Here is a 24,116-nt window from a genome sequence, read left to right as displayed (position 1 = left end):
TTAGCAGCTGAGGCAGTGTCAGAATTGGCTCAGCAACCTATTCACTCTTAGTTGCCTCCCTTGAATAAGGAGGTTCCACATTGACAGCAGGAGGCATCTGACCAGGGGTGCAGAGTGCCACAGGGGCAGAACTGCTCTGCCAACCTGTTTGGTTCCTCCCCTAGATCAGCTCTCTGTTCCCTAGACCCCTAGCCTCCTCTCCAGGCTCATCCACTTCCTGCGGTCCTGATTTTCCCTCCCCCACCCCACTAGGACCCTCCCCAGTGTTGTCCAGTTGTTCCAACTCCCTGGGCTCCTCCCAGTCAGTGGCGTAGCGTGGGGGGTGTAGGGGAGGCCGTCCGCACCAGGCGCAACATCTGGGGGGGGGCGCTCGCACTTGCAGCTCTCTGCCCCTACCTGGCTCACTCACTCTCTCTCACTGCAGTGCTGGCTGTGCGAATCCGATCCGAGCCGCCGGGTCGCCGCCCACTGTGGAGGGGAGGGTGCCAGGCGTGCGGTGCGGAGAGAGAGCGAGGGACTATCTGGGGGAGGGACAGTGCAGGGGGGGGCGCAAATTACTTGCCTCGCCCCGGGTGCTGACAACCCACGCAACGCCACTGCTCCCAGTCCTCCTCAGAATCTGACCATCCTCTCCATGATATCTTCACAGGGCTCCTAACCTTATAACCTTTTCTTTGAGCCCTAATAAATCGCCTGGAAGCAGATAAATTTTATGCCATATGGTATAAATTTATTGAGCATATAACTAAGTCTGAGGGCATTCTTAACTCTCCCACAACTCGTGGAACATTATGGACTATATTTGGCATAGATACGAAACCTACTTGTCATTGGTTTAAAATTTGATTGTCCCACACGTGATTGTTTTGGTGGTGGTTGTTATTGTTCTGTTTGTTTTACTTTTATGTACCTTAAACACGATGCAAAATCTTAATTTTTTAAAAAAGCAACCCCTCTAACCTGGGTTTCTGGTGCATAGGCAGTTCAGGGCAGCTAACAATTAAAATCAAACATAAAATACAATACGTTTATTTCTTTTTTAAAAAGAAAACAACACAATATGACAAAAACAGTTCCAAGTGCACCAAATTAAAAATAAAGCGTTGGATTAAAAAAAAAAAACTTATCTACCCAATAAGACAAATGCTTACCTAAATAAAAAGGTTTTTGCCAGGCAAATAAATACCCTAAAAGGCAGGGGGAGGGGTGCAACTGAACACAAAAGGTTTCACAATTTGGGTACAGCCATAAAGGAAGTTATTTGTCTAAACCCATAAGCTGAGCCTCTACCATAGACTGAACATAGAGAAGGGTCTGCCTGCTGCTTTTTACGGTGTAGGCAAGCAGACCTGGAAGGAGGCCGTTCTAAGGTATCCTGGGCCTAGGACATTTCAGGCTTTAAAGGTCATCGCCAACACTTTGAATTTTGCCTGAAAACGAGCTGGAAACCAATGAAGATCTTGCAGCAGCGGTGTCATAAGATTCTGTTTTTGTTGTTTAGTCGTTCAGTCGTGTCCGACTCTTTGTGACCCCATGGACCAGAGCACGCCAGGCACTCCTGTCTTCCACTGCCACCCGCAGTTTGGTCAGATTCATGTTTGTAGCTTCGAGAACACTGTCTAACCATCTCGTCCTCTGTCGTCCCCTTCTCCTTGTGCCCTCCATCTTTCCCAACATCAGGGTCTTTTCCAGTGAGTCTTCTCTTCTCATGAGGTGGCCAAAGTATTGGAGCCTCAGCTTCACGATCTGTCCTTCCACTGAGCTGATTTCCTTCAGAATGGATTGGTTTGATCTTCTTGCAGTCCATGGGACTCTCAAGAGTCTCCTCCAGCACCATAATTCAAAAGCGTCAATTCTTCGGCGATCAGCCTTCTTTATGGTCCAGCTCTCACTTCCATACATCACTACTGGGAAAACCATAGCTTTTACTATACGGAACTTTGTTGGCAAGGTGATGTCTCTACTTTTTAAAAAAGATTCTGTAAGCGAGCGCTAATCAGCATTTTCACTGCTGCATTCTGGACCAACTACTGCTTCTCAAGAAGGTAGGGCTCACTGCAGTCATGCAGTCCAGATGTAGCTAAGGCATGGTTATAGCTGCCAACTGAGAAGCCAGATACAAGACAGTCTGAAAGCACACCCCAATTGTGAAAACTGATTCTTCAAAGGAAGTGCTACTCCGCCCGATGCAAGGTAAAGCGTTTCATATCCCAAACTCTTATCTGTCTCCTGGCCAGAAGAATCTCTTCCTTCACTGGATTTAAATTTCAGTTTATTAGCCCTCATCCAGCCTGTTAGCTGGCCCCGGACACCACAACATCATCAGCTTCTCTGGCTGGGGATAAACAGATTATATAGTTGTAACTTTAACCGTAGAAAGTTCTTGCAGTGCTGTAACACAATCAGGTTGTGTAACAAAAGAAGGATGCATATAGCACGTTATATTCAGGTGTTCTATATGTTTATGCTTACAGGTATGTTATGTGTTGTCTCTCGAGTTTTCTGTTTTAGAGATCTCAACTCCTGGACAAGTGTACATCTGCAGAAAGTCCAGGGAAGCCGACAGCTGGATTGCACATGTTTCCTTGTAAATTAGATGCTTCTAAGCATGTGCTCACTTTAAAACATGCTGGTTTTATGTAAAGTAAACAGCTCGCAGTTATGTAAATATCGGGAGTCCTTGACACAGGGAGCAACTCAACTGCTTGATGTAGCATAAAAGGCTGGCTAGACACAGCCCAATTTAATTAAGCTGAAACACTCTGGCTTAAGCTGATTGTCCAACCCAGGGCATGGTGTTAGCCTTCAATGCTGGAGGCCCCAGTTAAGGCCTCTTGTTCAGCTGCAAAGCTGCTGGGTGGGTGGCCTTTTGGCAAGCAAGCATCTCTCAACGCATCCTGTCTTTTTTTGGTTTGCTGTTAAGGTAAAACGAGCTCGAAGAGAGGGTGTAACCTGTAGCTTGAGACAAGATGTTACAAAGCTTGTTTTCAAGCCTGCATTAAATCCCAGGCATATAAATATGTGGGAAAGAGTGCTACCATTTGGTAACTCAATTACCATATTTTTTGCTCTATAAGACTCACTTTTTCCCCTCCTAAAAAGTAAGGGGAAATGTGTGTGCGTCTTATGGAGTGGATGCAGGCTGCTCAGCTATCCCAGAAGCCAGAACAGCAAGAGGGATCGCTGCTTTCACTGCGCAGCGATCCCTCTTGCTGTTCTGGCTTCTGAGTTTCAGAATATTTTTTTTCTTGTTTTCCTCCTCCAAAAACTAGGTTCGTCTTGTGGTCTGGTACGTCTGATAGAGCGAAAAATATGGTATTTCTGAGCTGAACGTTAACATTAACTTGAGGCTAGCATTGCTTTAGTAAGATTTCCTTGTCACATGTCAGCGCAACATTTTGTGGGTATCGTCCAAACGGTGAGTTTGTGGCTGGTTGGTGGCGTTTGGAGTTTCGCTGTTTTTTAAAAAAAATCTTACTTGGGAAATTATAAGGAATAAATACAAACTGCGAAACATCTTATTTTCAAGTATTTTCTGTGGGCTAATGGTTATGTGGCACCGAGATATTGCTCTTTAATCTTGCGTGATTCTTTCCTGAAAAGAACACTGTGGAGAATGCAAATTCATAAGCCTTTGAAAATGATCCCTTCTAAGTCCATTGCCTCTTGCTCTCAGATCTGAACGGCACTCTGGGGAATATGTTCCTCTTATCAGTACTGAGCAGCCAGGCAAGGGGGCAGCCAGCACACACTGGAGAGGCCCTGATGGTGTGGGCTGGTCAAGGACATCTGACAGTTAGTGAAAGGTCTCTTGCTATGTTAAATAAATGCTGCTTCCTTCCTGGCTTCAGTGAGAGCTAAAGTTTTTTTGTGTGTGTTTTTGTGTGTGTGTGTAAGGTTCTTTTTTGGCCACGGAACAATAGGAGAAGCTAAGCCAGCCTTTCTGCCAAGGGAGATGTGCATTAGATTATCATAAATCCACAGATAGAAAGTGCAGTGGTCAATGAGTGTCGGCATTCTTAGATTAAATAACAGGGTTTAATTGAAAAGGAGTCTCAGGAGAGAGAAATGATTGAGACAAGACAGAGCATATATTAACGTTGGCCGGACAAAGGAGAATTTATGGGATGAGGAACAATCTTAGTTTTGTTTGTTTGTTTGTTTAATAAAGGAGATTTTAATTTAGGCAGTAGGAAAGGCCAAAAGCACATTTTACTGGCATTGGACATTCATGGATGGCATCTGTTAAAAGTAGCTTCTACTTTTGAGCATGTGAATAGTTTTATCCCACCCACCCCCCCCAAAAATGTATGATTATAGTTTCAGTACAATTTGGCAGTGTTGGGAGCATGTTATTGTCACTGCATACACATCTGTGTTAAAATAAGTATGGGTATATTCTGTGTTGGTACGCCATGCTATAGGTGCCTCACGGGGGGGGGGGGGAATTGAGGATGAGTAAAATGAACTGAAAGGGACGCTGGTGGCACTGTGGGTTAAACTACGGAGCCTAGGACTTGCCGATCAGAAGGTCGGCGGTTCGAATCCCCGCGATGGGGTGAGTTCCCGTTGCTCGGTCCCTGCTCCTGCCAACCTAGCAGTTTGAAAGCACGTCAAAGTGCAAGTAGATAAATAGGTACCGCTCCAGAGGGAAGGTAAACGACATTTCTGTGTGCTGCTCTGGTTCGCCAGAAGCGGCTTAGTCATGCAGCCACATGACCTGGAAGCTGTACGCCGGCTCCCTCAGCCAAAAAAGCGAGATGAGCGCCACAACCCCAGAGTCGGTCACGACTGGACCTAATGGTCAGGGGTCCCTTTACCTTAAAATGAACTGATGCTCCAAAGAACATTTTGTTTTCAACTATTAGGGATTGGTTTAAAGAGGAGGAAGGCAGATAGGGAGGGGAAGAGGGATTGGATTGAGAGAGGAGGAAAGGGAAGGATGAAATAGAATGGAATGGAATGATCTAGTTATTTTCTCGAGTCTAACACTGGTAATAAAGTCCTCTTCGCTGAACCCATCTAGCACTCAAATGAACAAATGACAGTAGTTTTGAGAACCACATAGTTTGTGACCATCTTTGTGAAATTTCCAATACCTTTGTAACCCAAATCAAACAAGAATTGAGAAGAAATGACTAGAAAACCCTGGTTAGGCGAAGCTTCGTTCTTCAACTGTACCTTCTTCAGAGACAAATGGAGGCAAAATAACCCAGTAGAGTAACTTTGCTATGAACAGCCAGTGTCCGTAAAGGAACGTGTGAACATTCATAGGAACGTAGGAAACTGTCTTATATTGAGTGAGACCATTGGTCCATCTACCTCAGTATTGTCTACACTGAATGACAGCAGCTTTCCAAGATTTCAGGCAGGAGTCTCTCCCCAACCCTTCCTGAAGAGGCTGGGGTTGAACTTGGAACCTTGTGCTTGCAATGCAGACCCTCTTCCACTAAGCTACAGCCTTTCCCTTGCAAGATACACAGAGCCAAGGTTTGGATGATGATCAATCACACTGCTGTTCAAAAGATGACGCGTTACAGGGAGGAATATGCTGGGACACAATGGAAAAAAGAAGAGCCTCTCGTCGGAAATACAAAGACGGCAGTAGTATTTCTCAAAAGCAGCAGGGATGCGGGTGGCGCTGAGGTCTAAACCACTGAACCTCTTGGGCTTGCCAAACAGAAGATCAGTAGTTCGAATCCCCATGACGGGGTGAGCTCCCGTTGCTCTGCCAACTTAGCAGTTTGAAAGCACACCAGTGCAAGTAGATAAATAGGTACCCCTGCGGCGGGAAGGTAAACAGAGTTTCCATGTGCTCTGGCTTCCATCACAGTGTCCCGTTGCGCCAGAAGCGGTTTAGTCCTGCTGGCCACATGACCCGGAAAGCTGTCTGTGGACAAGTGCCGGTTCCCTCGGCCTGAAAGTGAGATGAGCGCTGCAACCGCATAATCACCTTTGACTGGACTTAAGTGTCCAGGGGTCCTTTACCTTCTGTGAAGCACTAGTAGGAGGGGGAAGGAATTGTAGATCAGTAGTAGTAGTAGCTGGCTTATTAGTTTTTTGTTTTCCACTATCCTCCAGTTTTTTAAAACTTGCAATGCTTTTGAATGTGTTTATTTTCTTTAAAATCTCTTTAATAATACGAATGAGTAAAATCAGCATTGGCATCGGGAGTTCTTAAATTCTTTTACTGTTTGGGTAAATTATTGACACTATGAGGGATTGCTGCCAAAGGAAGAACGGGAAAAAATTCGTGTTGGCACTTTGTTTTACTGACATGTGTCAAATCCAGCTCTATTTTAAGGGTATGGATTCAGCGCCGTATTCATGTCCAGTTACTAGAGTTGATATAGCCCATGAATTTTCAGTCGTCTGTGATATGTAGGAGAAAAACATTTGACTGCAGTAAGTGTTTAAATTTAGCAAAATTACTATTTTTAGTTGTTTAAGATTCTAGAGTTGCCAAGTAATGCCAGCTGTCATAAAACTGATTGAGAATATATGCATCCTTGAAAACAGATATTGGAGACGTGCTTGCAAATCTTCTAGCCTTGAGACGTTTCTTAATGAGATGTCTGGTTAGTGAAGACCCTCATAATTGAATTGCTACATGTAGGCTATCAGTGGACATTCATGGTGTTTCACAGCATACCTGATTACTGTATTTTTCTGTGTATAAAATGCCCACATGTAGAAGACAACCCCTATTTTTTTAAACCAAAAATTAAGAAATTAAGTTGTTTAGATTTTTGAGGGGGGCTGAAGGGCACTTCTGCCAATCACTTACCCGCCTGCCCTCCACTTCTGATCACTTTCCACAGCCACTGCCGATCGCACACCTAGCTGCAGCCAATTTTCTGCCCGTTCACTGCCACTGAAAGCCCACCTGCCCACTTACCGCAGCCGCCAATCGCCTTGCCCACCTCGCCACAGCCTCCAATCACCTGCCCAATCACCGCAGCCGCAGCCAATCACCAGCAGGCCTTGCCGCAGCCACCAATCACTTGCCCAGTCACCGCTGCCAATCTCCTGCTTGCTGCTGCCATTAATCGCACGTCCCCCCTTCTGCATTCACTATCCATGTATAAGACAACACCCAATATTTTTTTTTAGCAAAAAACATCATCTTATACATGGAAAAATACGGCCGATTGCATTGCTGCTTTTTAAATATGAGAAATGTACTTTCCTCTGTATATGACATTTTAGTTTGCCATGGTGTGTGTTAAACTAGTGTTTTCTTTGTCAACTTTGGTCTTTGTTTGGTTTTTTGCTTCCATTGTGACATAGCTAGCTAGCTACAAGCTGCCATCCCCAAGTGCAGAGGTAGACTTCTGAAGCCTAGCTGGAAGGAAATAAAATACGGTAAATGGAGAAGGAAGAGTACTGGGAGAGTAAGGGCTGGACTGGAGGAGAACAGCTGGGGTGGGACCTTCTTCTTGAGTGCTGTACAGTGGTGCCTCGCAAGACGAAAAGAATCCGTTCCATGAGTCTCTTCGTCTAGCGGTTTTTTCGTCTTGCGAAGCAAGCCCATTAGCGGATTAGCGCTATTAGCGGATTAGCGGCTATTAGCGGCTATTAAAGGCTTAAGGGATTAGCGGATTAGCTGCTAAAAGGCTATTAGCAGCTTAGTGCCTTAGAAAAAGGGGGTGGGGAGCGGAAAAAAACCCCAGGAATTGCAAGACATTTTCGTCTTGTGAAGCAAGCCCATAGGAAATTCGTCCTGCGAAGCACCTCCAAAACGGAAAACCTTTTCGTCTAGCGGGTTTTCTGTCTTGCGAGGCATTCGTCTTGCGGGGCACCACTGTATTTGTACCAGTAACTAATATGGGCTTTACTGTAAGTACTCCTGCATTCTGTGCAGTTCAAGCATGCCCTGCAGTAATCTCCTCCCAGGAGTCTGCTAAAATATCACTTGATATTCCTGCAGAAGCTTAGAATTAAAAGCTAGATTCGTGTTTGAAAGCACACTGCAGTAATTCAGCAAATAGATAGCACCTGGGCCAGCGGCAGGGAACTATCTGGGTAGGACCATATAACACCGGTCCTGAAAGATCTTCATTGGCTCTCAGTACGTTTCCGAGCACAATTCAAAGTGTTGGTGCTGACCTTTAAAGCCCTAAATGGCCTCGGTCCAGTATACCTGAAGGAGCGTCTCCACCCCCATCATTTAACCCGGACACTGAGGTCCAGCGCTGAGGGCCTTCTGGTGGTTCCCTCACTGCAAGAAGTGAAGATACAGGGAGCAAGGCAGAGGGTCTTCTCGGTAGTGGCGCCTGCCCTGTGGAACGCCCTCCCAGCAGAGGGTGTTTCTCTTGTCACCTAATGGCCAGAGCAAACACAGATGCTGCATCCATAAGCAGCTGCTTCATTGCTGAAATTTTACTAATGGCTTTCTATTCCTGAAGATCAAGCCTGTTTTTTCATTACTGTGAAGGTAATGAAACTAATCTCACTGCTAAGAATGTATAAGTGTATTATGTTCCACGGATAAGAAACCTGATGTGAGGAGAATGAGATCAGAATGGATTGTTCCTAAACTAGCTGGTGTACATTTATTATTTTTTTAACTTACAGTAATTTAGATAGGATTGAAACAAAATAAAAAAATTCATTCCAGTAGCATTACTTAAAGGTAAAGGGACCCCTAACAGTTAAGTCCAGTTGCGAATGACTCTGGAGTTGTGGTGCTCATCTCGCTTTACTGGCCAAGGGAGCCGGCATTTGTCCGCAGACAGTTTTCCGGGTCATGTGGCCATGACTAAGCTGCTTCTGGTGAAACCAGAGCAGCGCACGGAAACGTCATTTACCTTCCTGCCAGAGAGATACCTATTTATCTACTTGCACTTTGACGTGCTTTCGAACTGCTAGGTTGGCAGGAGCAGGGACTGAGCAATGGGAGCTCACCCAGTCACAGGGATTCGAACCACCGACCTTCTGATCGGCAAGCCCTAGGCTCTGTGGTTTAACCCACAGCGCCACCCGCATCCCTTAGAGACAACTAAGTTTGTTATTGGTATGAGCTTTCGTGTGCATACACACTTCTTCAGATACAATAATTAGATAGGATTGTCATTCTTTATACCAGGGGTCAGCAAACTTTTTCAGCAGGGGGCTGGTCCACTGTCCCTCAGACCTTGTGGGAGGCCAGACTAGATTTTTTTTTGGGGGGGGGGGGATGAACGAATTCCTATGCCCCACAAATAACCCAGAGATGCATTTTAAATAAAAGCACACATTCTACTCATGTAAAAACACCAGGCAGGCCCCACAAATAACCCAGAGATGCATTTTACATAAAAGCACACATTCTACTTGTGTAAAAACACACTGATTCCTGGACCATCCACTGGCCGGATTTAGAAGGCGATTGGGCTGGATTCAGCCCCTGGGCCTTAGTTTGCCTACCCATGCGTTATACCTGACAGAGGCAGACCTCTAAGGGCTGTTCAGTTTAAAAAGAGAGCAGGGACTTTGGAGCGCAGACCAAGCATAAACATAGGTCACCGAGTCACAGCCTTCATTGTGGTGAGGTGTATTGTATTTCTGTTTAAATTATAGTCATTATTTCCAAATAATGCACCTATACATATAAATTAGGGCATGCAAATGTTATGCCAATGTAGCCCCCTTCTTTTATTTGGCGATACAGTTCTTCTTTTGGCATTGCGAAAGTGCCTACCCTAAATTTCAGAGCTTTGTGCAAACCACTTATTTGCTTTCCAGAGAGCTCCGGTGGGGTAAATAGCTGCGAAATATTATGGATTCCAAACTGGATGTAAGCGGAGAGCTGAAGGAAACCTAATACTCGAAAATGATTTAGTATATTTATATCTGTCGTCTCGCTTCGACACATTTTAACAACTCTATTTTGGTACTGATAGCATGCCCACACAGTCTGACGATAACCCGGCAGATTGGTGCAAATAACTAATGCATGCACTCACTCCCTTTTAATAAACTAATAAATCTTAGGAAAAACATGAAACATGAAAACATGAAATTTGTGTGTCATGTTGTTTTTGGCGCTGTGTTTATTTTGGTAATCCAGTCACTTAGCTCTGTATTTATTTAGGAGAACAGATAGAATTAAAACAGTTTGTTCCCAGAATCCTCTAAATTGTCATTATTATTATTTTAAGAAAATAATACTTCTCTCCTGTATTGTTGCTTTTTTAGATTCTGCTACACTGAGATTTATTGTGATCAAAGGTTTGGCGTGTTCAGACTAAGTATTTATTAAAATACCCATAATAAAATTGTTGCAGATGGAAATGGAGAACATTCCGGTGATAGATATGAACAGGTGTGCAGAATATTTGTTGTTACACAAGCACGTTATATAAATTGAGATAATTGCTGTGCTCCAATTAATTCTGTTGCTCCATTGGAAGTGGGAAGTAAAGTTAGCAATTTGGTACAATAAAATAACTTGGCAAAAAAGCAAGTAAACACACAGGTGCACTTGTCTGTACGAAGATGTACGTGTGGTGCTTCGACAGATGGGTACAGCTATCTGCAAAAGTTTCCCAAGAAGCTGCTATTGTATGGCTTATATGTTAATGGGAGAGATGGACTTTGAGGTCAGTAGGATCCCTGCCATAGTGGTGCTATAGCTTAATTATTCAATAAAACCTCTTTCCCAAATCCGTATAACACAGCATTTTATTCATATTCTTGTCATGGGAAAACTGAAAATACGTAATACCTCGATCTATGAACTTAATCCGTTCCGGAAGTCTGTTCTTAAACCAAAGCATTCTTAAACCAAGACGTGCTTTCCCTACTGAGGCCTCCCGCCGCTGGTGCCCTTCCACCATTCGGCTTCCGTACATCTTCTGAAGCGAAGTTCACTAGCTGGAACACCTACGTCTGGTTTTTGCAGAGCTACCACTGTTGTTGTTTAGTCGTTCAGTCATGTTCGACTCTTCATGACCCCCTGGACCAGAGCACGCCAGGCACTCCTGTCTTCCACTGCCTCCCGCAGTTTGGACAAACTCATGCTGGTAGTTTCGAGAACATTATCCAACCATCTCGTCTCTGTCGTCCCCTTCTCCTTGTGCCCTCCATCTTTCCCAACATCAGGGTCTTTTCCAGGGAGCCTTCTCTTCCCATGAGGTGGCCAAAGTATTGGGGTCTCAGCTTCAGGATCTGTCCTTCCAGTGAGCACTCAGGGCTGATTTCCTTCAGAATGGATAGGTTTGATCTTCTTGCAGTCCATGGGACTCTCAAGAGTCTCCTCCAGCACCATAATTCAAAAGCATCAATTCTTCGGCGAGCTACCACTGTAGTCTGAGCAAAATATCTGTTACTGCCCCTTTAAGAATCTACATTTTTCCAGCAAGGGGGTGGAGCCTAGAAGGATTGGACTTGCACACCCAGGCTCATCAGTTTCACGCCAGCATTTCTTGGACATTGTAGTCACTAGGAGCTGTCCATAGTGCTGAAGTCACTGCCCTGCTGTGTTGCTTTGCTTGCCTTGCTTATCTCCAGTTGCACAATGGTCCATTAGGCCCCACCAACTTCGGTCTCCCTGTAGCCAAGCCCGCCTACTTTCTTATTTACAGCCAGTCCAGTGGGTCACCCTGTATGACAGTTTCCTCTTCCTTCGACTCAGTGTTGCCCTTGTACAACTCCGCATGGAACAAAGTGAGTTAGTTGGCTCTCCCTATCTTTGGCTCTGGCACCAACTGCTCTTGGTCTCCCTGCCTTCTGCCCAACCAGTCCCAAGGGACTCTGCAGCCACCACTGTGGAGACAGGGAGATCAGAACAGCTTCAATGTTTCTTGAAATAGGTGTGTATATAGAGTTGAATTACCTCGGGTCCATGATGGCCTTCCTGCCATCGCTCTGCTTTTTGTTGAATTGACAAGAAAAGAAAAATTGGACAGCTTTTCACAGTATGATCCCTTACAACTCCTTCACACTTCGCCATGTATCCCAGCCTTATCTGGTGCTGTTTCAGTATCTGATCTGTTTAGCTCATGCGTGTTTTTTCAGCTGCATTTATTTTCTCACGTTGTGCTTTTATTAACGTATCAATTTTGAAGATTACCTCGAAACTGTTGGGGGGTAGTGGAATATTTAAAAATCCACTAGATAGATAAATCTGTGTTATTATCTCCTGGCCAGGATCTAAAGATACCAAGGGTGCTTGGACGTGGTACTGTGGTCTAAACCACCGAGCATCTTGGGCTTGACGATCGTAAGATTGGCAGTTTGAATCTGCACATCAGTGCCAGAGGTTTTCAAAGTTCAACCTGCCTTATGGTAACACAGCTGTTCAAGTGCATGTTCAGTTCTACATAATACTAACACATCAGGGACACGAGTGGTGCTGTGGTCTAAACCACTGAGCCTCTTGGGTTTGCCGATCAGAAGGTCAGCGATTCGAATCCCCATGACGGGTTGAGCTCCCGTTGCTCTGTCCCAGCTCCTGCCAACCTAGCAGTTCAAAAGCATACCAGCGCAAGTAGACAAATAGGTACTGCTGTGGCAGGAAGGTAAACGGTGTTTCTGTGCACTCTGGCACTCGTCACGGTTTCCCATTTCACCAGAAGCAGTTTAGTCATGCTGGCCACATGACCTGGAAAGCTGTCTGCAGACAAACGCCGGCCCCCTTGGCTTGAAGCGAGATGAGTGCTGTACCCCACAGTCAATTTTGACTGGACTTAACCATCCAGGGGTCCTTTACCTTTACTTGAGTTAGCATGCCATAGCTGAGTGGAAAGAACTTTGCAAAACAGTTTGTGATATTGTGTGTCATGTATTCTGCTTTTCAAAGGGAAGAAGCCTCAGTGGCTTTGCGTAAGATGTGAAAGAAGGAATTTGCATTCCATTCCTTGTATTGAGACATGTAATAAATAAATTGGATAGAGGTGGGAGAGTTGGAAGATGTGGCTGCTAAATGGCTAAAAAAGAGTGAATTGGAAAGAAGGCTGAGGGAAGGATAGTTTGTTATGAAGAAAGAAGAGAGAGAGAGATTAAATCTTCAGCTATCCCAAGCAGATTTTGAGGGCGCACAGAAGGCTAAAGTGCAAAGGAGAGGAAGGTGTAAGTCTGCTCTGCTCAAACCTAGGCAGTGCTAGACACAGCCCACATACAGAATATTTATACGGTCTAATAAAAATGCACCCAGTTCTGTCAACTTCAGAGCAGTAAACTATCTAAAGGTGGTTTTATAGCTTGGAAGAACGATGAGCAGTTGGCTCTGATCTAACCACAGTGCATGTGTGTTTTCTGATTTACTTTTCAACAAATTTCCATTTGGCCTTGTGTTTTTATTTGTACAAAACTACTTGTAACTGCAGTGATCTAGAGCTGAGTTAGTTTTTTCCAAAATCATAATGTCAGAAACTCAAAAATATTTCCTTTACTATATTATTATTATTATTATTATTATTATTAATTTATTGAAAGTGGGAGCTTTTATGACTCAGTGATTGCAAAGTAACATTCATTTTCCAATAGTACTAGTTGGACAGTTTTCTTCTGAAGGACTCAGACTTGCACATGAGCATCTTTTATTTTTATTTAAAAATATATATCAGAAAAGTTAACAAAGAACAAGGGAAATGGATAGCTAGATCAGACAAAAATTATTAATGTCAACATCAGGCCACTTTTATGTTTTCCAATTAAATGAAATGCATTAACTTTGTCATATGATTAAATATATTAAATATTTGCTCTTGATACTTATTGGAATTGAGGTTCAGTAGACCTTGCATATCTCCCCCCCTCCCCCATATGGAGGCTTCCAGATTAAAAGTGTATTATTTATTTTAGTTTTCCACAGGACTAAAAATAGTAGGTTTTAATTGCATTGTGGGAGCACCTGATCAATGGTTTTAGGGGTGGAAACTACTTTCTTTCATAGTTCATCAATTTCAATGGTGGTCCATAAAAGAGGTTTTGGGGGAGCATCCTGATTGGCACTCTTGACTAGGACCAAGTCAAAGATTATGTGTAGAAGTGTTCATATTTGAATGACGAACAAGTTGTTCTGTTGGTTATTTTGCTTCAAATAGAGGTGAACTTGTTTGCCCATTTAGCGTGAGGACAGGGACTGCTGAGCCAACCTCTGAGCTCTCCTTGTGACAGCATCATTTAGGCTAAACTGTTTCATTTTATTACATTGCATTAGTTGCCAGTTGATTTCAAGGTCCTCACATTGGCGTTAAGATCACCAGGGCTTCCAATCGGATATGCAACCTGCTTTATTACTTTGCAACTTTCACCTGAGCAGAATGGTGCGGGAATAACAGGAGGGGTGTGTGTGGAAAAGTCATGTTGTGATGTCATGCTGCTTGCATCTTCCTGGTTATCTGGGTGGGAAGGTAAACAGCGTTTCAGTGCTCTGCTCTGTTTCACCAGAAGCGGTTTAGTCATGCTGGTCACATGACCCGGAAGCTGTATGCCAGCTCCCTCGGCCAATAAAGCGAGATGAGCGCCGCAACCCCAGAGTCGGCCACGACTGGACCTAATTGTCAGGGGTCCCTTTACCTTTTACCACAGAACATAACATCCTTCTGGACGTTTAGAGGAGCTGGGAGCTGGGGGCACTGTCATACAGTGGTTCTGCTCCTTCCTCCTGGGCCGTGTTCAGAAAGTGGTGGTAGGGGATGAGTGTTCAGACCCCTGGGCTCTCACTTGTGGGGTGCCTCAGGGTTCTGTCCTCTCCCCCATGCTTTTTAACATCTACATGCAACCGCTGGGAGAGATCATCAGGAGGTTTGGGTTGGGTGTTCATCAGTATGTGGATGATACCCAGCTCTACCTCTCTTTCAAATCAGAACCAGTGAAGGTCCTCTGTGAGTGTCTGGAGGCAGTTGGAGGATGGATGGCGGCTAACAGATTGAGGTTGAATCCTGACAAGACAGAAGTACTATTTTTGGTGGACAGGAGGTGGGCAGGTGTGGAGGACTCCCTGGTCCTGAGTGGGGTAACTGTGCCCCTGAAGGACCAGGTGCGCAGCCTGGGAGTCATTTTGGACTCACAACTGTCCATGGAGGCTCAGGTCAGTTCTGTGTCCAGGGCAGCTGTTTACCCGCTCCATCTGGTATGCAGGCTGAAACCCTATCTGCCCGCGGACTGTCTCACCAGAGTGGTGCATGCTCTAGTTATCTCCCGCTTGGACTACTGCAATACGCTCCACGTGGGGCTATCTTTGAAGGTGACCTGGAAACTACAACTAATCCAGAATGTGGCAGATAGACTGTTGACCCGGAGCTGCTGCCGAGAGCACATAACACTGGTCTTGAAAGACCCTCATTGGCTCCCAGTACGTTTCCGAGTGCAATTCAAAGTGTTGGTGCTGACCTTTAAAGCCCTAAACAGCCTCAGTCCAGTATACTTGAAGGAGCGTCTCCACCCCCATTGTTCTACTGAGGTCTAGCACCGAGGGCCTTCTGGCGGTTCCCTCACTGTGAGAAGCCAAGTTACAGGGAACCAGGCAGAGGGCCTTCTCGGTAGTGGCACCCACCCTGTGGAACGCCCTCCCACCAGATTTAAAAGAGAAGAACAACTACCTGACATTCAGAAGACATCTGAAGGCAGCCCTGTTCAGGGAAGCTTTTAATGTTTGATGGATTACTGTATTTTAATACTTTGTTGGAAGCCGCCCAGAGTGGCTGGGGAAACCCAGCCAGATGGGCAGGGTATAAATAATAAATTATTATTATTATTATTATTATTATTATTATTATTATTATTGTTGTTGTTATTTATTATACCTTGGCTTCACACCCACCCATACTTCTCTGTGTATCACTTTTGCTTATGGAAACTTGGGGAATTTTAATTATATTTGTATTGTAATATAAATAACCTCTGATCCACTTGGGGTAAAAGGGACGCGGTGGCCCTGTGGGTAAAACCTCAGCGACTAGGACTTGCCGATCGCATGGTCGGCGGTTCGAATCCCCGCGGCGGGGTGAGCTCCCATCGTTCGGTCCCAGCGCCTGCCAACCTAGCAGTTCGAAAGCACCTCCGGGTGCAAGTAGATAAATAGGGACCGCTTACTAGCGGGAAGGTAAACGGTGTTTCCATGTGCTGCGCTGGCTCGCCAGAGCAGCTTCGTCACGCTGGCCACGTGACCCGGAAGTGTCTGCGGACAGCGCTGGCTCCCGGCCTCTAGAGTGAGATGAGCGCACAACCCTAGAGTCTGTCAAGACTGGCCCGTACCGGCAGGGGTACCTTTACCTTTACCTTTTACCACTTGGGGTGGGGGGGCATTACTTTTATGATGATTTCCAGTTGACCATGTTTTAAAAAAAGAGAATCAGGTAATATGCCTCCTTTCCCCCAGTGTATGCCTCTCAAATCATTGACATGCAAAATGCAGACCAGGGCACCTGATAAGTAGGCGTTTATTTAACTCCTGCCTGTTTATGCAGATGTTCTGCTTCTCTGCCCAACAGAAAGGAGAACCCTACTGCAGCGCTCTTTCGCTTGACACCACAGAGCAATTGACCTTTGAGATCCCCCTGAACGACTCGGGTTCGGCCGGACTTGGTGTGAGCTTAAAGGGCAACAAATCTCGAGAGACTGGGGCTGACCTTGGGATCTTCATCAAATCCATCATCCACGGAGGTGCTGCTTACAAGGTATGGGGAAAATATCAATTATTTTATTTTATTTTAACCAGTAGTTTTGAATGTAAATATGAGAACCAGTTGCCAGGTTTGTGTGCACAAGAACAGTGTGTGTACTTAACATAAGAATCTTTGTGCTGGATCAGTCAAAAGGTCCACACTCTGCCCCATCATCTGTCTGACCAACAAGAAGCCACCAGAGCTTGATGATGATCATGGATTCTTCCTCTAACAAGGAGTTCTGTAGTGTGGCTTATTCAGGGGAGGCTGGATGGCTGATACAATTCAGCCATGCTAGGAATTGCTGCAGGAGAACCATTAAGTGTGCATATGGCTCTCTGTCACCTTCCTTTCATTCACATGAAGCTTCTTCTTTCGCTTTCCTGACTTGGCAGCAACTGCAAATACCCCCTGACTTGGGAACACCAGGCTCCTCTCAACTATTTGCTGCACATTCTTTCCAGTACATGTATCAAGTGTTGCTTGTTCTTAACACCTAGTAGGTTGAAAATGAAGTCTCCCGTTTTTGCTTTTGGAAGCCTACACTCTACTCTTATCAAAAGGGACGCGGGTGGGGCTGTGGGTTAAACCACAGAGCCTAGGACTTGCTGATCAGAAGGTCGGCGGTTCGAATTCCCGCGATGGGGTGAGCGCCCGTTGCTCGGTCCCTGCTCCTGCCAACCTAGCAGTTTGAAAGCACGTCAAAGTGCAAGTAGATAAAAAGATACTACTCCGGCGGGAAGGTAAACGGTGTTTCTGTGCGCTGCTCTGGTTCTTAGTCATGCTGGCTACATGACCCGGAAGCTGTACACCGGCTCCCTCTGCCAATAAAGTGAGATGACCGCCGCAACCACAGAGTTGGTCACAACTGGACCTAATGGTCAGGGGTCCCTTTACCTTTACTTTTACTCTTATCAAATTGTCTAAATTCTTATGAAACAATGGTGTATAAAGGTAGGATAAGATCAGTGGGATAGGATAAGTGGTTTCTTTAAAAATTAAACGCATTTAGTTGGAGGAAGCTAACCAGACTTCAGTGATAATAGACTTGGCAAAAGAGACAATAATAGATTATTCAGCCCTGCCATCTTTTAAGAAAAATACTTGCATTTTTTTTAGAGTAACTTCCTTGAATTTTCATGTTTTCATTAAGTGAGTCAAACTCTGTTTTATGCAGCAAACTGCTAAGCCACGAGGGTGCCTCCATAACAACATTCTGCCATTTAGAATTCTTTCTGCGCTGCTTTACATAGTCCCCAGGGGCAGCACAGGTGGGCCCATAAACCAGCCGAAAAGCAACGAAGAGACACAATTCTTGATTGTAGAAATAAATTCACCGAGCCTATGAATTGAAATAAAGTATATCCCGTTTATGTGAGAAATTAAAAAACTACTTCCCCATGTTTTTATTGAATAATTAAAATAGTATTGTGGACAAAAATGTGTGACTTGGCAGGAGTTATATCAGTTGCATAAAACTTAATTATTTCTGAGCTAAACAAATCAATAAAAGAAAGTGCTTCTGGGTTTTTTCCACCATGTTGCAATGCAATTAGTATTCTGCACTATTGTTTTGATTTGTAAGATTTGAATAGATGTAAACACCCAAAAATAAACAAACCCTTTCTAATTATTTAATAGTATATTGACTTTCCTAAATAGACATTATTTTTAAAGTCAATTCCTAAATACACCTCCCCCCCAAAAGAAACACTTTTTCATCAAATTATGTACATTTATATCCTGGTACTCCTCTAAAGAGGACAGTTTGCTGTATGGCTGATGTATGCGTTATTGAAAATATATTAATCAAGTAATTGGCATGCATGTTGAATACGCAGTACACAGTTACATTCATTCCCTTAAAGGGGAAAAACCATTCAGTTCATTTCTATGAGAAAATGGGCCTTTTTTAAACATCCGAACTTTAGATCTTACTGTTGGTGTCATTTCCTTCGAAGCAAAAATTTAATTTGAAATCTAGACCATGTGGTTGTAAGTTAAGCCTTGTGGGTACATATGCAGTAGTACCTCGGGTTACATACGCTTCAGGTTACATACGCTTCAGGTTACAGACTCCGCTAACCCAGAAATAGTGCTTCAGGTTAAGAACTTTGCGGACTTAACCTGAAACTGTTCTTAACCTGAAGCACCACTTTAGCTAATGGGGCCTCCTGCTGCTGCCGCGCCGCCAGAGCAAGATTTCTGTTCTCATCCTGAAGCAAAGTTCTTAACCTGAAGCACTATTTCTGGGTTAGCGGAGTCTGTAACCTGAAGCATATGTCACCTGAAGCATATGTCACCTGAAGAGTATGTAACCCGAGGTACCACTTTACACGATTTCGCCTTTCCACGCTATCTCCAGAAGGTAACACATGCAGAAATTACAAGTCAATTTCACTTCTTCCCTGGTCCTCTACATATATTGTATAATAAGCCCCTAGAAACTATCATAGCATGCATTTCTTTTTGGGGGGGAGCGAATACCCTTGGGGAGAAAAAGGCAATAAAAGTCAAAATTCTATCCATCTTTATAAAAATAGTTCAGGGTGAAATTTTTTTTTTTTTTTGCTTTTTGTGGCAGAGTTCTACCTTGCACAGCACTAGTTTTTGCTATAAAAATTTGAATAGGTACATTGAAATGAATTGATGCTTTTGAATTATGGTGCTGGAGGAGACTCCCATGGACTGCAAGAAGATCAAACCTCTCCATTCTTAAGGAAATCAGCCCTGAGTGCTCACTGGAAGGACAGATCATGAAGCTGAGGCTCCAAGACTTTGGCCACCTCATGAGAAGAGAAGACTCCCTGGAAAATACCCTGGTGTTGGGAAAGATGGAGGGCACAAGGAGAAGGGGACGACAGAGACGAGATGGTTGGATAATGTTCTCCAAACTACCAGCATGAGTTTGACCAAACTGCGGGAGGCAGTGGAAGACAGGAGTGCCTGGTGTGCTCTGGTCTAGGGGGTCACAAAGAGTCGGACACAACTAAACAACAACAACAACATGAATAGGGGAGTGTAGATGTTCGGGTGGATGTGCACATCTCTAGATGTGAGATTTTTATCTATCTGCATTCAGGCATTCATGTATGTGCTTTCCAACCTTAAGACTGGGCTTCCCATTCTTAGCATGAAATTCATAAAATATATTTAATTTTTCCTTGCTGCTCTTGATTTTATGCGTTTCATCCTTTAAATGCATTCTGCTCCTTCCTAGAGCTGTAAATGTTGTTTGCTTGAGGGTATACATTGAATTTAAGTGAACCGAAGTTCGGCTGTGAAACTGTAACATATAAAATCATTATTTTTTGTAATGATAGTCCCTTTACAGATAGCTTGTGATAAGTGAGAGGAGAGAATGTGAGTGTGAAGCTAGTCTAATAAATGAGTTTCAGAAATGCCTTGGGATAGCATCCAGGAAAGAGGTTAATACTAAAGCAAATTCAATTTTTCCCCCCACTGTAATATTGTACTAGAAATACTGTTCTTAGTTATAAAGGGGAATTGACTGCTCTGTAAAATGACAGTATAGATCCTTAGAAATTGCAGGAAATGACTTATCCAGCACTGGGAATCTTCGCCCACTCTATTGAAGAAACAGTGCTCAAAATGCTGACTATCTATAAGGATCAGGGAGTCCATTAAGTTCACCCTTTTTAGAAGTGAGAACTCAGAAGTAGAGACGTTTGTTCAAGCTGTAGCCTCTATGGTATTGGTGAGCTTCTACTTGCAGCCTTTGCAGTCTCTCCTTGAGGTGTCTTGTAAGCCAGTGATGAGCAGAAGTTACATCAGGATCTGCTAGTAGATCTCTGAGTGATTTGAAGTAGATTGATGGGGATCATAGTTCCGTTTTTTTAAAGAAATTACGTGTCAAGAATTAATCCCCCTGCCCACCAGTTCCTCTAAACTAGGCACGTCCAACTTCCAAGAGACTGTGATCTACTCCCAGTATAAAAGAACTGGCTGTGATCTACTCATTGCCAGGAATGAGAAGTGACCAAAGTCTTGAACTTTTTGGGGGAGGGGGATACCCCAGTGTTGTGAGCTTTCGGGGGGATCATTAAAGATCATACAGGCAATCACTTTCCTTAATACCACGATTGACCAGGGACACACCCGTGATCGACCGGTAGATTGTGATCAACCTGTTGGACGTGCCTGCTCTAGATCATGCTGCTGAAATGGAGAAAGCTGGGTAGGTTGGAAAACCAGGGGGAATATTTTTATTTTATTGATTCTGTAGCAAAATAACATTGACCTGTTCCAACAAAACTTGTAGAGTGTTACATACTTATATCAGTCACCTATAAGAAGAAGAATTGAACAGGGACACTATCGGGTAATTGAGTCACTGCCCGCATTACCAAGGCTTCAATTGTCAATGACATAGCTTCTCCATAAGTACGTGTGAGTGGCTGGAAGTGATATTATTGCCATATCTGATACATGGGGACCATGCCTTGTCAAAACGACGGTGTTTTGTCGGACCTCTAGCAACCCTTCTATGTTGTGTGAGTTGCTCTGAAAGAACTAGATCCCAAACTTTCCCTTGCCATCCAGTCAGAAACATACCTTGGAGTCTTTTCAGATGGAGAGGTGATCCCTAAACAGGCAGCAGTAAACTACATGGCAATTGGTCCTTATGTATAAGGGGAGGGTCGAGATTAGCGTCTAGTGGCAGAAGGGCCAGAGCAGGGTTTAATTTGATGGTCCACCCAATAATATTGGGAACAACATCGGAATTGTGTCACCAAAACCCAGTAAGCTTGTTGTACTCCCGCCATAAATGTATGATATGTATGGTAAACTCAGGGTTAGATTACTGCAATGCATTATGTGTAGGGCTGCCTCTGAAGATGGTTCGGAAACTTCAGCTAGTGCAGAATTCAGTGGCCAGGTTGCTCACCGGAGCAAGACGGTTTGAGCATATTACACCGATCCTGGTCTGACTGCACTGGCTACTAATTAGTTTCCAGGCCCAAATTAAAGTGCTGGTTTTAACCTATAAAGCCTTAAACAGCTCAAGACCACAATAGCTCAAGGACTGCCTCTTTCCATACCCGGACTCTGAGATCATCTTCTGAGGCCCTTCTTCGTGTGCCTCCTCCTTGAGAAGTCTGGAGGGTGGTAACATGAGACCGGGCCTTCTCTACAGTGGCTCCCCATCTGTGGAATGCTCTCCCCAGTGAAGTTCACCTGGTGCCTTAATTATACACCTTTAGGTGCCAGGCAAAACGTTCCTTTTTAACCAGGCCTTTGGTTGACTTGATTGACAACCTATCCCCTTTTAAAATGTGGGGTTTTTTTGGGGGGGGTATTGGTTGTTGTTTTTATTTTGATTATGTATTTTGTGGTTTTATATTTTGGTTTTATTCTGTTACTGCCCTGAGGCCTCCAGGTATAGGGTGGTATATAAATTCAAATGATGATGATGATGAAGGTCTTCTTATAGTCCCACTAGCATTGGGATGAAGTCACAGAAGTTATATAAGAGTGCTTGACCAGGGTCCACTGCTGTACCTTCAACACTGGACTCTGGCTGAAATGGTCTTTATAGGAGACTGACATTCCATGGCCCTTTGCTGGTATAATAATATTGAGCTAATAATATACCATAGTGAGGGAATGGGTTTCTGTGTAGTCAGTTTGAAACGGGACCCAAAATCCCCCTTTTCTTCTTTCTCCAAGGGAGCATTTCTAAAATGCATTAACTTGAGCTGTTGAGCAAATGCATAACAAGAACACAGCTGTATAAACAAAGCTCTCTCCTTTATCAGTCACGGCAATGGATGACCTTGGCTGTTCCAGTGGAGTAGGGATGACATGTCTGGGTCTTATCTTACCACACTCTGACGCACAGACCTAGTCCGGGAACAACACCAGAGTGTGTTCTTGGAGTTGGTGACCTCTTGCTCCAAGATAAGAGTATAGGAACAGGAATACCCTTTTAGGGTCAGAAGTACAGGAAGGAAAACCCTTTAATGGTTAAGAGCAGGAACATCTGTGATGTTAACCTGCGTGTACAAGCTGACGTGCCTGGATTCCTGGGGAAGCAGGGGAGAGGGTGCCTGGAGGATATATATACTGCATGAAATCTCTCATTTCTTTGGACTTGCTGTGGACTCACCACGCAAGTGCCTTTCTGCTGCTCCGGAGAGCAGAAATAAAGAACTCTTTCTTTGAACCAACCCTTGGTGTCATTTGACTTCCTTCCTCCCGTCCGGGAGCAACGCAGAGCCCACCAATCGGTAAAAGTCTAATAAGGCTACAATAGTTTATTGAACTGTGAATGAACAATGTGCCAACATCCTCACCCTTCACCATTCTCTTCCTCCTTTGCATGTTTCATTTCGGTGCCTTTATCCTGGCCTGTTAATTCACAAGGCCTCTTTGTGGTCCTATAAACTATGGCTATTGGACCAGCATTATTACAGTTCTCACCTAAGCTCCAGCCTCCAGCTTTCCTGACTTGCAAAAAAAGACAAGATCAGCACACCCCAGCGTATCCCGTCGTCTGCTCCGAATGGAGAGAGACACCCATCTACTTGTCCTTAATTTGTAGGACAGACATTCCTAGCTCCATCCGAACAAATCTTCCATAGGTTTGAAGATACTTTTAAGGACTCTGAAGCGACGCTAAAATGGCTAGAGCGAAACGTTAACAAAAGAAGGGAGCTTTGTGCTCGCAAAATGTGGAAGAGCTCTTCAAAACCTCCATGAAAAAGATCACAACAATAAAATACTCATTCTTTCCTTCAGCCATTGAAATGAATGATTTCTTTGGTGAGGATTTTATTAGAATACAAAAGATGATGAATACCGTGTCTAATGCCTGCTCTGTGCTTCTTTAATAGAAAGGGGGGGGGGCTTATCTGTTACAGATCACATCCTCTAGGTGAATTCCTGCCAACATTGTCACAGGGCACACTTCCTTTGACTTTGGCCTAGAAACGTTCTTACGGATTCTTCGCCTCCCCAGTATTTAATTATCTCTGTCACTTCTTTCATGCGGTATATTTACATAAAGGATGTGGAGTGGCAGATTTAAAAGGAGAAACTGGGGGGGGGGGTCCAAATAAAGATTGCATCATATATCTTACTATGAAACCATCACAGTGGAAAATGATTTCGGCTTGTGTGCCGCTGTGTGAACAATTTAAGACTTTGGTATTTGTGCGTCTAACTTTGAGTGGCCCATGTGGCCCAAGTATTTTAAAGAGCTCTTCTCTCATTGTTTGCCGACTCTAAGCAGGGGATAGCATCTTAAAAAGCAGAGGCATCACCTTGCCAACAAAGGTCCGTATAGTTAAAGCCATGGTTTTCCCAGTAGTGATGTATGGAAGTGAGAGCTGGACCATCAAGAAGGCCGATCACCGAAGAATTGATGCTTTTGAATTATGGTGCTGGAGGAGACTCATGAGAGTCCCATGGACTGCAAGAAGATCAAACCTCTCCACCCTGAGGGAAATCAGCCCTGAGTGCTCACTGGAAGGACAGATTGTGAAGTTGAGGCTCTAA

The 24,116-nt window shown here is 44.2% G+C and overlaps 1 protein-coding gene across 2 annotated transcripts in view; it reads left to right on the top strand.

Annotated features, from left to right (window-relative positions):
• The window catches only part of PARD3B (par-3 family cell polarity regulator beta), a 588,896-nt gene that overhangs the window by 210,380 nt on the left and 354,400 nt on the right, over positions 1–24,116 (top strand). For both annotated transcript variants that reach the window (XM_083400643.1, XM_083400642.1), the window contains exon 11: positions 16,422–16,607. In XM_083400643.1, coding sequence (XP_083256769.1) covers positions 16,422–16,607 — 186 coding nt within the window. The remainder of the gene's footprint in view (positions 1–16,421; positions 16,608–24,116) is intronic.

The sequence above is a fragment of the Podarcis tiliguerta genome (genome assembly GCF_965153285.1).
Source record: "Podarcis tiliguerta genome assembly, chromosome: 1".
In the NCBI taxonomy this organism is placed as follows: Eukaryota; Metazoa; Chordata; class Lepidosauria; order Squamata; family Lacertidae; genus Podarcis; species Podarcis tiliguerta.
This window is presented reverse-complemented; position numbering and strand designations above follow the sequence as displayed.